Source organism: Octopus bimaculoides, chromosome 1 (assembly GCF_001194135.2).
Source record: "Octopus bimaculoides isolate UCB-OBI-ISO-001 chromosome 1, ASM119413v2, whole genome shotgun sequence".
In the NCBI taxonomy this organism is placed as follows: Eukaryota; Metazoa; Mollusca; class Cephalopoda; order Octopoda; family Octopodidae; genus Octopus; species Octopus bimaculoides.
Window position 1 is genome coordinate 80265391 of NC_068981.1, and position 18562 is coordinate 80283952.

General features: G+C 32.1%; 1 protein-coding gene across 6 annotated transcripts in view; it reads left to right on the top strand.

Moving 5' to 3' along the window:
* Window positions 1–18562, top strand: part of LOC106870372 (uncharacterized) — a 213924-nt gene that overhangs the window by 146623 nt on the left and 48739 nt on the right. For all 6 annotated transcript variants that reach the window (XM_052967713.1, XM_052967711.1, XM_052967716.1 and 3 more), the window contains 3 exons: window positions 3913–3976; window positions 12712–12873; window positions 17965–18074. In XM_052967713.1, coding sequence (XP_052823673.1) covers window positions 3913–3976; window positions 12712–12873; window positions 17965–18074 — 336 coding nt within the window. The remainder of the gene's footprint in view (window positions 1–3912; window positions 3977–12711; window positions 12874–17964; window positions 18075–18562) is intronic.

The following is an 18562-nucleotide window of genomic DNA, read 5'->3' on the forward strand; positions in this document are numbered from 1 at the left end:
TATATATATGATGGCTAAGCATTTGCCAAATATTTTCATAAATTGAAATAAATCAAATAGTTTGCAAGTACTCTTTTAGTGACATATTTTTGTTAACACTTCATAGAAAATTAATATTCTTAACTAATAAGCCTTCTGGAGTTATATTAACATATAAATTTTGACTGATTATAAAAAATAGACATTAGTAATAAATAAATAGATAAATAAAAAGCCAATAGATTAAACATTTCTTTCTTAAAGTTTGAATAGTAAATGATAATTTCTATATTGTAAAAGTGGCTCTTAAGAATATTTAATTTTCAAAAGAATCTGGAAAACTTATTTACTGGTTTCCACTGTGAAATAATTTGTTTGTTTGACATATCTAGAAGATTAAAATCTGATTCATAGATTGATTGATTCTTAGACTTAATATGATGTCTGATTTAACATGACCACCTGGCTCTTGCAAGCATTCAGCCCAGGTCTTTGCTTTGAGCACCCCCACTAATCTCAGATGTCCTGAAAAGGCTCATTGGGGCTGCTGCTCTTCCTCCACTAACTAAGCTGCAAATAATAAAATAGAAAAGATCTTGTGTTTTGAAGTAATATTGGTTTCTAATTTAGGCAAAAGGCCAGCGATTTCAGGGGTGGGAGCCAAGTCAATTACATCAACTTAAGTGCTCAACTGATACTTATTTTATTGACCCTGGAAAGATAAAAGACAAAGTTGACCCTGGTGGAATTTGAACTCAGAAAGTAAGGACAGACAAAATGCTACTAAGCATCATGCCCAGCATGCTAACAATTCTGCCAGCTCACCACCTTATTTTTTGAAGTAATATTACAATTAACAATGAGGCAGAGAGTTGACAGACTCATTAGTATGCCAGGCAAAATGCTTAGAGGCATTTCGTCCATCTTTATGTTCTCAGTTCAAATTCCACTGAGGTTGACTCTGCCTTCCATCTTTTCAGGGTTGATAAAATAAGTACCAGTTGAGTATACGGGTCAGTCTCATTGACTTACTCACTCCTCAAAATTGCAGGCCTTCTGCCAAATTTTGAAACCAATATTACAACTAACAATGACCCTCATATTTATTCTTAATATATAAGCAGCAAATTCAAACATGAATATGCTAATAGCTGTTGTGTTCTTTACACAAGGAGAGCAGCTTTTCCTTTACAATGAATATGTGTTCATAACACTCACAATCCATTATGAACACATGCTTGTCATAAAGGAAAAGCTATTCGCTTGTAATGACCACAACAGCTATTAGCATATTCATTTTCAAATTTCCCAGAACATTAAGAATGAATTTGCAAGTAATCATTTTGAATTTCACTATTCTCATCACATATGACAATTTATTTATCTACGATTGTAATAAAAGTTAAATTGTTTGATAATCATTATTTTTTTCCCCTTAAATTAGCCACACAGTATTATTCTATGAGGTACAAACAGTATTTCAGTAACAAGTCATAATATTTATATAAATCCAGATAAAAATTGAGGGCAAAATTTATGTACATGTGTGTATAATAAGTACATGTGTATGAATTTACGATGTACATATATTATAAGTGCATTACTGTAGGCATGCATACATATTAATACACAGCTGTTTTACTTGTTTATGAAATGTGATTCATGACTTATCCACAAACCATAGTACTGGGATATTAGAGGTTCTCGTGAGGAAGAACAAAGAAATCTGACAATCAGCATACAAATCCATTAGTAGATATCTAAAAAATTTTCAGTGTTGCATATTTGAATCTTTTTCTTATACACATTCATTTAGCAACATGGATGGATATAAACAAATGTAAATGCTTATCACCTAAATACGCTGACATCATGTAAGAAATTTACTTTTCATTGGTTATAAAGAAAACAATATTGACAACATACATGTTACATGCACAGAAACATGTTCACATATTATTTTTCCTTATCAAGCTTCTCAGTGTGTCTTGTAACCATCTGTTTCTTATTCATTGTTGCTATCTAATGCACTACACTACCATCCACTCCTATTATACTGAACACAATAGGACACAGTAAGAACACGTGTTGTAATCTAGGATTGGTGGACTCTGTTTTGTTCACTTACTCTTGAACGAATGGACAAAACACTGGCCATTCATTGAGAAATTTTATTGGACATAATTTTGTTTCTTATTTTTCTTTATTTTTCCTTTATGTTCAATTACCTACATTTATTTATCTCACCTGTTGTACACAAATACAATACATTAAAGCTGTTTGCTCTATGCTCATTAGTAAACTGTTGATGTTCAATTTAGGCAAATCACTTTTTATCCAAACTCTTTTCTCTAGCTAACAACTTTTTATTCTAGAAACTTTTTTACATGTAATTTTCATTTTTGTTCTGTTCAATTCTTTTTGTAGGTGCTTCAGACTTTTGTTAATGTAATCTTGCAGCTACTAGTTCTGATAAGCATCTCAGCATAACATTAAGCTGCATTACCAAACTAATGTAGATATTTGTTATTTATCGATTCTCTCTCATAATTTGAAAGGAAATCATCAGGTCATGGAACTTGGCATGTTTATGATACTAATTTTGTTTGTAAGCATACAGCTCTTTTTCCATTAGTTTGCTAAAGGTGTTAGCTTCCAAAATGCTCATCAGTTTCATAGTTCTGTTGCTTAAATTGATGGGCATTGTCATCTTGGGGAATCTAACCACTGCTTGATAATATGTATTAAGAAACTTTGTCGGGGACACAGCATAATGCCAGTGATAAGCCACTGACTTTTGACATCTTAATGACTGCCAGATACAAATTTTTCTTTATTATTGAGAGCTGAGTGAAAATGCATAGTCAAGATTCCTTTCATGTGTATATAAAGATATTTGGGGTAGTTCATTTCTCCTATGTATAATGACTTACATTCTGACAGAAAATAATACTAAAAACTCTCTTTGCTCTTGAGATTTACTTGCAATGAAAGGAATTCTCACAAATAAATTCAAACTAGTCTTCACTGATATGGCCTTGATTATAAAATAAGAATAACTTTTTCTCTATTTGCTACAAGGGCCCATACATTCATACAATGATAGGCTACAAAATAAAGGGGATGCAAGACATGTGGGGATGTATAGGCAATTATAAAAATGTGGGGTGTGGCAAAAGCTTATATTAAGACATTTAGTTTTAATAAACCACACAAATAGACTAAAATATAAACAATAAATACAAATAAAACAAATAAAAAACAGTTGATGGTAGTTGATCTACACACAGGTGAGAAAGTATCAACCACATGGGTTGGTTCAGGGCATCCCACAGCCTCAACTATTTTTGCTCTTGGTATTAGAATCTTGGTCTCATGGATGTGTCTATAGATATTCTCATTTTGGACTAGGTTTGAATCCTACCATACATTCTCTGAAGTTCACATGTAGTTTTTGATAAACATCTTGTTTGCTTTTCACCAGAAGTCTACCATTTAAGCATTTAAAAAAAATCTGACACCATCCTTCCCTCAACCTGCATATTGATCTATCCTTCCTCCATTAAGATAGTCAATCAGCTCTGTGAATTTCATGATTTTCTAGGGTGAGGAAAGCTTCTCTTCTTTGATCTTGCTTATCTTTGACCTGGGTTTACTTTATTTTTATTTTTTTTTTTTCGTTCTTCTTGTCCCCATGAGCCTGCTACTCTTTTCTAGATAGGTAGGTTGTCAAGGTTTGAATTTTTGATATTTACAATTTAAATTTCTTGTTTCACTTAGGGGGAGGATTGGAAATCAAAAGCTTTTTTTTTTTTTTTTTTTCACCTTCACTAAGAAGTTTATCAAGACAATTATTTGGAAAATAGTTCTTCTGAATAGGTGAAATGTTTTTCATGCTTGTAATCTTATATCATTTTTTTCCTTTTATTGCAGACTTAAATTTGGTGTCGCTATTTCAGTAGCCTTAAAAGCAGATTATATACCACGTCCATTTGTGGTAAGTTTGTAATATTTTTAATCAGTCATTGATTACAAAAAAAAACATTGATTTAAATGCTTACATTACATTCAAAACAAAAGTCTTTTCTTCTTTTTAAATACTAAAATTTAAAATGTGCACATTCCAAGTTAGTATAGTATATTACCTCTCACTCTCAGTAGAAAGAAAGAAAGATAGACACACGCAAGCACACACACACACACACACACACACACATATATGTTTGTACTTTCTTGCACTTGGTAAATAATGAACATAGTGTTTTAACCATGACTAAAATATTTGCAAACATAAAATATCTTATATGTATGTACTCTTCCTTCAATTATTCTGTTTGTATACAGAGGGAATATTTTAAAATGCTAGTCTCAAATGCATCTATATTTAGGCGGGATAGTAGTTCTGAATTAGTTTAGTGGTATTAAAAAATTTTTTTGAATGTTTCATTCATAAATCTAAAGTTTAATCCTTTAACTTTTTAACTAGCCAAATCCAATACAAATATCTCCATCCCCTGTTTATGTTCAATCTGGCCAGGTCCAGCCTGTCTCACCTGCCCTACGATTTCATTCTAAAAATAAACACTCACATCATCGAAATCACGAAGTGATTGAAATCATGAGATAATGCATGATTAATTCAAGCCATTGTGTATAAATGTTACATTTGATAGAGTAATCTGAATGCCAGAGAGTTAAATATTAGTATTTATGCTTACTAAGGATTTTTCAATGATGGTTATGAATGAGATGAGAATCTTAACATTTTGGTAAGGACTTTGCTTTGAAGAATAAGAAGAGACGGGTAGATCTTGGTCATGATAAATCTTTGTTTGTTCTAAAATTCTGAAAAATTGCTGATAGAGAATACCATTAGATCAGTTGATTAGATGTATGTGTTTGTAATGGTGTGTGCATGTGTATCAACATGTAGGAGGTACCATATTTATAAAATACTTTTTATGTTATGGTGTCTTGACTGTTAAAATTCAGTGGGTGTTAAAAATGAGAATTGCCTTGATGTAAGGATACTGTGTTATCAAACTAGGAAATGTTGTTTTGGCACTTGATGATCTGTAAATATGGTGAATCTATTTAGCTAGGTGTCCCAAAGGTAGCTTTAACCATAGTTATTTGGAATTTTGGCTTGATATTTCAAACTTACTGAGGCAAGAAAGTTTCTACATGCACGCACATGCAACAGACTAGAAGTCTGACATCTCCCTTGATGACTATCAAAAGTATAACCAGTAAAACTATACTTTATAACAATATTGCAAGCGAATGCATTTTAAATCAAGGTATTTTATAGAAAATGAATCCATTTTATTTATAGTAATCTTCATGTTCTATCTTTAGGACTGATAAAATCTGATATATTGAAGTTGCTAGAATGGTGTTGTTTTTATTGAAAACATAACTAAAACATAACACAAAGAAAGAATAGATGATGGTCAATCAAAAATATAAATATACTTTCCTTCTTTATAATGAGTATTTTAATTTAAAAAGTTTTTTAATGATTTAATTTTAATGTGTACTTATTTGAATGTCCATGCAGATAAAACTGCACATGACTACTGACCAAACAGACTACATTTTTGTCAATACTAAGTACCCTTGCAGAAAAAATATTGTTACATTTGTTCCCTACATGTTGGCCCTCTACATGTTCTTTAAACACACACACAAAAAAAAAACACCTTTTAGACTCTTTAGTTTAATTTTTTCACTAGTATTTACCACAGCCAGCAATTACTGGAAAAAATTTTGGTCATTTAAAAATTGTCGTATTTATGTTATCCATAGGAAGGCCAACCACTCTGGCTCTGCCTATTAGTAACCAATTGCTTTCCTATCCAACATCTCAAAAGTGATGGATAAAAATTACCTTGAATATTTTTTCTCTCCAGTGGCCACCAATATATTTTCCACAGACACTCTGTCTCCTCACATACCGATGGTATCTTGCCTTTTGAGAATTGTAGTGAAAATAACTCTGTTGCTTTGTTATCAACACATCTTCCAACTGTGTCTCATCTATCACTAATCATCTGGACCAGAAGCTTCCTGTATGGTTAGTCATTCTACAGATGTGTGTGTATGTGTACTGGTAGAGCCCTATTCAACATTCTCTCTCATCTTTGGTGTTTCTCAGAAACTAGTTGTTATATATATATCCCACATTCTTTCTTTTTTTTTAACAACTTTCATGTTGTTGCATCTATTTCACAGTCTTATGTTGAAGATTCTATTCTCTATATATTCCCCATTCATATAAAATCTCAGTACTACTAATGGATGTAAAAGTCTTTGATAATACTTCTGAGAGATTTAGTTTTGTATTAACCCATTAGCATTCAGATTACTCTGTCAAATGTAATGCATATTTACTCACATTGGCTTGAATTAATCATGCATTATCTCATAGCTTTGAGATTTCATTAATGTAATTGTTTATTTTTGGAATGACATTCAAGGGTAGATGTAAGAGGCTGTATCTGACCACTTTGGACATAAAACAGGTAGAATATTTGGGCCTGACATGGTTGGTTTAAATGCTAAGAGGTCAATGTAATGTTCCTTTTAGAATCCTCTCTCTATCCATTTGCAGTTTGTTGTGAATCTATTATATCTACAGAAAGGCTTGATGAAATAGTATTATTGCTTTTACTGAATAGACATGAAACCTAAGATTTTCTTGGATGACAAATGGTCTTTGCACTTTTCAAAAGCAGCAAAGTAACTGAAGTGAAATAACTACTTCTGGGGATCAAAAATGAATTATAGATGTAACTTACTGGATCCTCATTTTTTATTTTTCTGTAACAGTAATAAATAGTTTATCCTTATCTAATACAAGTCAAAGTTAACAAATTCACCATTCAAAATAGTTACAGCCTAATGGGAGATAATTGAGAAAGACTTGAAAGTTAATGTAAGATCATAATCGTGTAAAGTAAATATAACAAATAATCAGGACTCTTTGTCTGGTACCAGATCGATCCAAAAATCTAATCAGTTCATGCCAGTCACAAGGTCAAGCATCCCTGAAAGTTTCATCCGAATCTATCAAGTGGTTCTAGGGATATCTTGTCCATGGACAAACAAAATAAACAAACATGACTAAAAACAATACCTCCACCTTCGCTAAGGTGGAGGTAATAATATAATAATAATAATAATTAATATTGATAATAATTATTTTGAATTTTGGCACACGGCCAGCAATTTTAAGAGATGGGTGAATCAGTTACATTAACCCCAGTACTAGACTGGTTCTTTATTTTTATTGATCCCTAAAAGGATGTAAGACAAATTTGACCTCAATGGGATTTGAACTCAAAACATAAAGAGCTAGAAAAAATGCCACTAATCATTTTGTCCAGTGCACCAACCTGCCACAATTAGTAGTAATAATAACAATAATCCTTTCTACTATAAGCACAAGGCTTGGTACTTAATTTATCAACCCCAAAAGGATGAAAGGCAAAGTTAACCTTGGTGGAATTTGAACTTAGAATGTAAAGCTGGGAGAAATGCCACTAAGCATTTTATCCAGTATGTCTGCAATTCTGTCAGCTTGGCATCATTCATCGTCATCATTGTCATAGTAGCAGCAGTAGCAGTAGTAACTCAGGAAAAGTTTATAAAAAAGAAAAAGACCACCCAAGTCCACCTCATGTCTAAACACATTGTGGATTGAATATTGAAAAACTTTTGACAGTACACCACACTTCTGGATATTGGAGACATAATACACAAACAAAGCAGTTCCAGTAGTAAAACAGTATATCAACTACACCATGTCAAAATGGAAAATGTCAGTAATAGTGCATGATAAAGAGATGATAAAAACAGCCCTATCCTCATGATAGGAATTTTTTCAGAGAGGTTCCTTGTTATCCTTTGTACTGTTCTGTTTAGATCTGACTCCATTAAGAAATCTGCTGAATCAAACAACTAACAGTAACAAAGTCTATATACAAAGTATAAACCATCTCATTCTGGATGCTTTGAAAGTATATGCATGCAAGAGCCAGCAGAAGATACTAAAAACTGAAAGTGAATTCAGCTGAGCTGTCAAAATTTGTAGAACTAGAAAATGTGGTGAAGATACTCTAAGAAGATCTAGATTAATTCATACGTTTAAAAAGTGAAGTTAAATTTAGATACTGAAATCAGAGAATTAGAAGAGACCACTCACACAATTATTCAGTAGTGGAGGAAACTGATAAAGAAATAAAGGGGAAATATGAAAAGAAAACTCCTAGTTAGGAAAATTAGAAAATAGTTGGACTAATATTTAACTCATTAGCTTTTAAACCAGCCATATCTGGCCTAAATATTCTACCTGTTTTATGTTCAAACTGGCCAAATCCAGCTTCTTACACCAACTCTACAAAGTTATTCTAAAAATAAATAATCCCATTGAAATCTCAAATGTACAAGGTAATGCATGATTAATTCAAACTGCTGTGAATAAATATGCTTTACATTTGATAGTGCCATCTGAATGCTAAGGAGTTAAACACTAAACATTATGTCAGAAATAAGATAATAGGAATAAATTTGTGAGCTACTCCCATTCATATAGCTTCAACACATATAAAGAAGAAAGAACTTAATACAAATAGAGAGCTATTACTAAGTAATCCAAGTGGATCTATGAAAATACTCAGGAGCAAACAGGGAGAAAGCAAAAATCATTTCTCTATTTGGGTACAGGTATGGGCTTGTGCATACGAATTTGCTTTGCAGCTACCTGGTTCAGGATCTTAGTGTCTTCTTTCAAAGATTCTGGTTTGTCAAAAGCCTTAAGTGACATTGAAGAAAAGACTGTTTTCTCTGCAGAAAACAGTCTTTTCTTTAATGCTATGTTAATTCCCTGAAATTATCTTCCCTTTTCCTTTGGGGTCAGTTACAGTTGCTGTTAATTGTTTGTCTACCTTTTCATGAAAAGTGAAGATTGTTTAATATATCAAGAGTTTATTTTGAATGATATTTAGTGTACCTTTTTCTCATCTTTGTTGTCCACTGGCCATTCTGATTTGAAAGTATGCCCTGACATCTTTGCCACCATCCTCTTCTTTCAACTGGGGTAATTACGTATTTCCTCTACAGCAAGACACTCTTCCTATCCCCCTATATTTCAAGGCATCATCGCCTAACATAAAGCCACCTCCTTCAATATTGTCCCCCCCCCCATTCAGTTAAGGGGTCTTATCTTGTGAGTTACTTGTTAACCTGTGCTGCACAAAAAGAGCACCTAGTTCATGTCATAAAGTGGTTGATATTAGGAAGGGCATCCAGTCATAAAAAACATTCCAAAGCAGACAGTAGAGCTTGGCACAATCCTCTGATTTACCAGCCCCTGTTAAACCATCCAACTTATGCCAGCATGGAAAATGGATATTAAATGATGATGATGAATATGCATTTATGTATATCAGTGACAAATGGTAATATTGGTTGTGTATCAAACAAATATCTTGAGGTATTTGGCTGTCTTTTTACACTCATGACAATTTTACCTTAATACAATAAATACTGGACTGACTATCAAAGCTGATATAATTGTATAAAGCTTTTAAAGCTGGTGCCTCAACATGACTGCTGTCCAATAACTGTAAACAATAAAATCATACCATTATTAATATATAAGGAAACAAGAGGTTAATTACACTGATGAGAAAGATTTTAACTATAGACAAATATAATTAAAGTGAACTTTAAAAAAAAGTTTTTTAAAAGAATTGGGAGATAATAGGTAAGCCTATATCCTACAAGTGAACTAGTATAAAATCTAGAAAAGGACTCAGTTAAAAGCTCTGGTCACATGATAGAAATTGAAGATCAATGCCTTGTTACAAATAAAAGAAAAAAAAGAAAAATTCACAAAAAATAATAAATCTACTAAAATATAATAGTTTCAAATTTTGGCATGAGACCAACAAGTTTAGGGGAGTAGGTAAGTCAATTACATTGATCCCAGCACTCAGCAGGTTCTCATTCTATCAATCCAAAAATGATGAAAGTCAAAGATGACCTTGGCAAAATTTGAATTCAGAATGTATTTAAGTGTTGGAAGAAATGCCACTTAACATTTTGTCTGATGTGCTGATGATTCTACCAGCTTGCTACTTTAATCTACTAAAATATAGTAATAAAACTAGAGATTAATGTCAGTTGTAGATGATGCAGTCAATGTAAAGAAATATTCAGTCACATCATTTCTTGCTGTTCAGTCCTCTGAAAGACAAAACATATCCACAGACATAACCTGGTAGGCATGTTACAAGCATTTATTAAACCTTAATTTATATCTCTTGGATAATATATAGACACTTCAACATACATTTAGAATAAGTGATATAAGCATTGCATTATACCCAGTCTATGTCAATGACTTACCAACGAAAATCTGGGGCATGGTTGTCCAAATAATATTGTTGAATGTTTTATTGAAATAACAAACATTGCTTTCTATTGTAATGTCTTTGTATATCAGCATTATATAATGTTTGAGTAACTGAGATTAAGATTATGAATTTTCATGCCTTTCTACCTTTTATCATTCGGATTGCTTTGTCAAATGTAATGCTTATATAATACATGTAACTGTTTTTTAGAGTGACATACTAGGATAGGTATGAGATGCCTGATCTAGCAGTTCAAACATAAAGCAGATAAAATATTTGGAGTTTATATTCTAAAGGGCTGAGCAACTTTTTCACTACACTACCAGCTTTGTATCTGTTTCTGGTGCTTGTAGAGGTAGTATTATATTTTGAAGAATGAAAATGTCTAGATGTTATATCTACTTTATTGTGCTGGAAACTGTTTTATTATATCTTACGATAGTTTAGTTTGTTCTTGTTTGCTGTGAAAATGTTAGTGTTTGGAGTTGACTGTGTAGAATATATACTGTGTGATTTATGTCACTGAATTGAAAATGTGTTGAATAGAATATGTTGTGCCTATTTTGTAGAGGAATTACTTTGTATTGTATAAAAAATTGTAAATTCTGCTTTATTTTATTTTAAAGCTACAGTGGGTTTTTTTTTTCTTTTTTGGTGTGGAGAGAGTTCTTTTATCACTCCAATTGCACTGATTACTGTTTATGTGGTCTTATTGCTTACCTTCACCTTAAGGTCCTTGTACTTGGACAGATTTTTTTACTTCCTCCCTGGCAATGTTTTTGATAGGAATAAATCAAGATGTGTAACATAGCTTTCCCGTCTTTTGTAGTTTGGATAATCGCATTCCAGATTCTTGTAACAATGTCCTTTACATGTATTGAGTTTGATACATTCTTCTATTAATCCTTAGTTTCATGTTGAAGTGTCTACCCAATAGATATAGTAACCTACATGTTCATGCATGTGGGTATATTTTGGCTTTCAGAGTACTAAGCTACTGGAAATGATGTAGTTTGTTGATTAATTGAAAAAACAAACACTATTCATATTTCATGTCATTTGTTTTCATGTAGAGATTTAAGAGTAGTTTTCTGTGGAAGGATCCATTGTTGGCTCTGCAAGCTACTAGCAAACTACTTGTCTGTTATACAACTCCTCTCCAGTTCTTACAATGATGTTATGTACCTAATAAAGAAACTTATTTGCAATTTAGTGGACTGAAGCATTATTATGAGTCTGTTGTAGTTACCAGTAACACAGTATACAACACCAATGACAATTTAAACCACTGACCAAACAGCTTATCACCATTTTGATGCAGCCAGCTACAGTTTTGTATGTACGTACATGCAATTTTATACAACCTAAAATTGCTGCATGTAGGTCTTGGTGTTGTTTAGTCCCAGTTCAACCCTACTTAAGTAGACCTATGATCAAAGAGATTCAAGCTATGACAATCCTGTGACTTTAGGGCTGTCTAGAACTACATTGTCTAACGTATCTGTCGCATTCTTTTTTAAATATGGCAGAGTATGGTTTGTGGCCGATTTAAATGATATTTAAAGTCAAAGGACTATTTGTAAGCTTTTTCATTGGCTCATGGATATTTCATTAGCTTTAATGGAACAGAGTTAGAGTTAATATATGCTTATAGAATATAAAGCAGTGAGCTGGCAGAATTGTTTGCATACCAAACAAAATGCTTAGTGGCACTTCAGCCATCTTTACATTCTGAGTCTAAATTCTACCAAGGCCAACTTAGCCTTTCATCCTTTTGGAGTTGATAAAATAAGTACCAGTTGAGTCCTGGGGCTGACGTATTCGACTTACCCTGTTCCCGATACTTGCTGGCCTTGTACCAATATATGTGTATGGAGTATATTTTTAAAGTATTTTCTGCTGACACTGAAATTATATTTGACTCAAATAAAATAATAAATCTTATGCAGTTTTAGATTTTATTGTTATGTAAAAGTATAGCAAGTAGGAATGGTTGCATTCTTTGCTTATGTTGAGAATGAATTAATTCTAAATTTGCTAATCATTTTTCAGAGGACAACTTGGGGAAGAATATTTTGGTATTTGGTATTACACATTAGTTGTTATATGCTGTTTTATGTCTATTTGACTATATAAATATACTGATGCAGTAAATTTAAAATGTTTGTGTATGTTTGTGTCTGAGTGTACAGGCATCTTAAAACATTCAACATCCCTACATGATATAAAAGCATGATAAACAATAATAACCAAATTCAAAATTCTTTGCACAATCTTTGTTTATTACATCAAACATTCCCTTTTTTAATAGGATCTCCTTGTATATATTGCCAAAGAAGGTGTCACAACAACTGACTTATTTCGGAGGCCAGGTAACCCTTATGATACCCGACGGATTGTCAAGCGCTTAGAAGAAGGAAAACCTGTGATATTTACCAATTATAACTTTTATACTCTGGCATCTGTTGTCAAGGTAAGGATTCTAATTTTTTATTTTTTTCTCTTTTATCATTTCAGTTGAAGGAATTTTTTTTTTTTTCATCTTTTGAGAAATTGCTTTTATGATTGAAACACCATCCTACTGCTAAATAGGAACTTATGGTCAATTAGCCATGACAAATAAAGTATACAGTTATTTACTTTATTCATGAGCATACAAGAGTTACATAAGGTTTGAACTTATGACTATGAAGTCACTGATCCAACAGCTTGAAATCAACAATTGTGCCGCATTTAACTTTATAAGTTATTAAAATTTGTTGACAAACAAAAGATAAGTTTCTGTTTGCAATTCAACCTCACCCGTTGTGTCATTATTCTTATTTACTTTTTTTAATCTTCATAAATATGTGGCTGTATTAAACTTCAAATATTTTTGAAAGGTCACATCACATTGTTTTTAAAAATTGTTTACGCCATCATTTCGATGTTTTAAAAATTCTTTCTTTCATATTGTTTCGCTTTGTTGATAGTTTGTTGTATTTTTGTATCGTGTAATTCAAAATATTTGTGAAATGTTCTTCCCTTAATAACTAGGAAGATATTTAAAATATTTGGTGAAATAATAAGCATTTGTCATTGTATCAGTTTCCTCCTTGCTAGTTTAGAAATTTGCAAGTTTGTTTTTTTATATGTTGATGGTTGCCCTTTTTACCATTTACTCCTAAATTGTGAAGTTGAAGCAGAATCTGTTTGTCTGTCAAATTTGCTAGAAGCAGTGTTATGTACAAGTTAAATGGTTGCAAGAAGAATTATGATTGAAAATTTTAAAAAATCAAACTAGTGTTCATTTTCTCACTTGTTCAATATCTTAGCTTATAAAAACTGTGACTCTGCATCCAATAAGAAATAATGTGATTGAGTATTTCTACATAAGATTTTCTTACGTACAAATCATCTAAAATCATGATCATCATTCTTGGTTTGATACTTGCAAATGGAATTTGTTTCTGTGGCCAGATACCCTTTGCATCACCAACCCTCACCTGTTTCCAAGCAAAGTAATATCTCCCCATGGCCAGATATTTTTCATGGAAGACTAGAAGTGAGGGACTTCTGGATCTCAAGATGAGGAGGCACACACATGCGCATGCACACACACACACACGATTAATTCTTTCAGTTTCCATCTACCATACAACTTTCATTGGCCCAATGCTATAGTATAAAAACACTTTCCCAAGATGCCATGCAGTGGGAATGGTGCTAACAAAAAATATATATATAATTTATCATCTTGTGTGGTTAAGAAGTTTATGGCAATTTTCAAGGTAATTTTTTTTTTTTACAAAAAAATTATCTTCCATGCTGCAAAATACAGTAAATATGATATTATAAAATTAATATTGTGAGAAAAAAACCAACATGATTTAGCAATCTAAATTTATATCCATATTCAGATCTAAACCCCACAGCTTACCAGCCCTGGTCAAACCGTGCAACCCATGCCAGCATGGACAACAGATGTTAAATGATGATGATTCAATTCATAAAAAAAACATAAATATTCAAAATGACTACCAAATATTTTTCTTTTCTTCTAATCCATCATGTATATAGGCCAAACTAAATGCTTCCTATGAATTTAGCAATCTTAATTTAGATTTTTTTTTTTTTCTTTTAGCTCTTGAAATTTATTTCCTTATTGAATTTATTTAAAAATATAATGTAAATATTCAACATGACTACTAACTATTTCTGTTTTTTCTACTTCATCAAGTATATAGGTCAAATTAAATATTTCGTATTAATTTCTGCTTATGATTTATTGTTCTAACAAGGTTCTTTCGCATATATAACAGTTCTGTCTTGAAATAACTTGTGAACCAAAAGATTGAGTGGCTTTCTATTATGTACTATTAAGGGACAATAAATTTAAACTCTAGATTAAAATTAGATCTTATATCAGAATGGTTAATTTCATTATTCAAATAGTTTTTTTTTGTTTGTTTGTTTTGTTTGTTTTTTTTAACACTGCACCAGTTTTTTGAAAAGATTGAAGTACAGATATTTGAATTGACTCTTGGATCTTAAAAGTGTGTTGTCAGTTTCCATAGAATGTAAAGAAAAGCTGTCTTCAATAGGATATGAAATTAGAACAGTGAAACATTAATCTAGTTATGGTGAAGCATCTAGTTTGGTCAACTCTGTCTTCTTTCTCTCCATGACCTTTATGTAAAGTTTTTTTTTATAAAAAATCAAAAAAAATCTGTGATTCGCTGCAAGAAACATAGATGCTACAAATTAATGTATATTTTTACAAGACCATTTAATTATATCTTTCTAGAAGTGCTACTTAAAAAAAAAAAAAGAACTTCATTGTAGAACTTCATAGATATGTATTAAATTAATTTGCTTTAGCTATGTTGAAGCAAACAAAGATACTATTTGTATGAGCCACAGGCTCAAGATCGAGGTGGTTTTACTCTTTGCTAATTGAAGTATTTACAACTAAAGCTTATTTAACTGGTTCTAATAATAATAGATCTTTTATCTTTTATTTGTTTCAGTCATTGGACTGTGGCCATACTGGACCTTCAAGGGTTCAGTCAAACATATCAACCCCAGTACTTATTTTAAAAGCTTGGTTTTTATTCTGTAGGTCTCTTTCGCCAGACCACTAAGTTATGGCGCCATAAACAAACCAACACCAATTTTCAAGCACTGGTAGCAAACACATATGCAGAAACACACACACACACAACAGGTTTCTTTCGGTTTCTGTCAACCAAATCCACTCACAAGAATTTGGTTTGCCTGAAGCTATAGTAGAAGACACTTGCCCAAGGTGCTATGCAATATAACTAAACCTAGAACCATGTAACTGGAAACCAAATTCCTTACCATACAAATTCCTGCCCCTAATCTTAAGTTTATTTTTGATTTTTGCTTTTATGCAGTTAATTTTTTCATGTTGATAATTCACATTGAACAGTCAGCTAATGATGAGGAGAAAACAAAAATTGTGGTACTCCAGCATGGCTGAAATCAATAGAAGAGTAATAAAAGAATATTTTTTTTGTGTGTTTTTAAAAGTAATCTGAATTTGTATTCTTTTTATTATCTCTATAAAATGTCATGTCTTTGATAGGACATAATGCTGTCAATAGAACCGTTCATGTCATTAATTTGAACGGTTTGACTTTCTTATGCTTTTCTATGAATACAATGAAACTTTTTGGGAGAGCTTAATTCGACCTTGACATTTTTGGTGTATTTACTTATTTCAGTTAGGCTTCTGTCTCTGTATATTGAGGCTCCTGCTTAAGCTGTTGGCAGTTTGCTGATAGATTTTTTACTATGCTGGGGATTTATCATTCACCAGCCTGTCATTAATATTAGAATCCACCTTATTTTAATTACTTTTACTTTTGTTTCTGTCAAAAGGTGATACTTCATTGGACATTCTTTTGGAGTCTTTAAGTAGTTGACATTTAAAAGATTTTGTGTGTGTGTGTGTGTAGTATGATCTCTACCATTATTATCTTCTCATTCTTAATTTCTCTCCAATTATGTTGTTAGGTAATCCTGTCTATTGTATCTGAAATGTTATAAACATATAGCAGTTTAATGGCAACATTATATTAAGGCAATAGGTTCAAATTCTGCTATACGTAACCTTAACTAACCTTTTAGCTTCCATATTACTCTGTCAAATGTAATATTTATTTATTAACATTGTTTTGAATTAATCATGTATTATCTCATAGCTTTAAGATTTCAAAGAAGTGATTATTTATATTTAAAACGATGTTGTAGCATAGGGGTGAGAGGCTGGATCTGGCCCGTCTGAAGATAAAATAGGTAAAATATTTGGATCAGATTTGATCAGTTTAAATTCCAAAGAGTTAAGGCATGTTATTTGCTGTAGTCAAGCTGAGTATAGGTACAACTTTGACTCAAGAGATTGACATTAGGATACCATTCTTCATAATTTCCATTCTCTGTAGTTCCAATACTAAAATTTGAGAACTCTCCCAGCTCACATTGTGATTTTTAAAATTGTTAAGGATTCATCATATATACATGTGTTTGTCTCAGTGTTCGTTTACTTTTGTCCTTCTCTGAAAATTGCTGAGCTTATTAGTGGTGACATTGTTGTAACCTCCTTCTCTCAATAAATTATTTGCTGACTCTATTTTTGAAGCTGCATGACAAAGAAGAGCTCTCACTTGGAAACTGGTAATGGTTAGTCACAGAAGAGCATCCAACTGCAAAATAACATCACAATTTTATACTCATAGTAAAGCTGAGTTCTGGAAGCACTGTACATTCCACTCACACATAACATGTCATCTCCCTCTCTTGTCCTCCTACTGCCAACTGTATCATTGCTATCCTGTTGCTTCCCTATATACTTGTGTTTCGCCCCTCACTGCAGTCTCCTTTCCTTTCCCTGTCCCCCTTTTCATTCTCATGAGCTCACTGCTCATGCAATCCTCTATCATGCCTTTTACATTCACCTCCTTGTACCTTAAGGATATGCTCTGGCACATCACCACCATCTCTCTCTCTCATAACCCCCTTTTCTCCCCCTCTGAGATAACCATGTATCTCTTCTACAGCAAGACACCAGTTTCTGTCCCTTTATCATAATTCATTCTCTGATCACTTGGCAGTTGAGGGATCTTGCATGTTACTTGGTGACCTCACTGGTGCCATGTAAAACAAGCTGTCAGTACACTTTATAAAGTGTTTGGCATTAGGAAGGGCATCCAGCCATAGAAAGCATACCAACGCATATAGTAGAACCTGGTGCAGTTCTCTGACTTGCCAGCTCCTGTCAAACCATCCAACCTATGCCAGCACAGAAGATGGATGCTAAATGATGATGATGTGACTCATGCTAGCATGGGAATACAGAGAAACGAACAAAATGAATCAATATATATTTACACAAAATAAGCTTCTAACAGCTACTGTCTACCTGTTTCACTCATGAAACATTAAATATATCCATGTTATGTGTATATGTTTGTGTATTGTGTTATGTAATAGAATTTCACTTGAATAATTATCTGAAAATGGTTCCCTTAAGAAAGTATTTCTTTTTTGTTGTTTACAGAAATTTTTATTAAAATTACCAGGCGGCATTTTTACACCAAGCGGAGAAGAAAAATTGCTTGAAGTTCTTAACATGTCTGAATATTCCGATCAGTGTCAGCATGTTAATCAGTAAGTAATTCATTATGCCATTTCAGTATATTCTATGCATATAAAATGTCAGACATTATGTACAGTTTTACACTAATCAGGTTAAAATATTTGTTTTTGGATTTTACTAATTGAGCATCCTGAAATGATCCATAAGACTGTACACCAGAATACATACATATCTAGGAGCCGTACACTCAACACACTGGAACATGAAAATGTAATGGAATATCTATAGCCTTATCTCTCTACTTTCTTATTTTCTTAAAAATATATGTATGTGTATGTGTATATGTATATATATATATATATATATATATATATATATATGATGTGATGATTTTTTGATGTAATTTTTCCTGCTCTTTATTTTATAATATATAATTGCTCTTATTAAATGTCTAAATACCTTTAATATTTTAGACATTTCCCTACCAAGATCACTTATTCAAAATTCAGTATACTGTATTCTCATTCAATATATTCGATTAACTATATGTATATATATA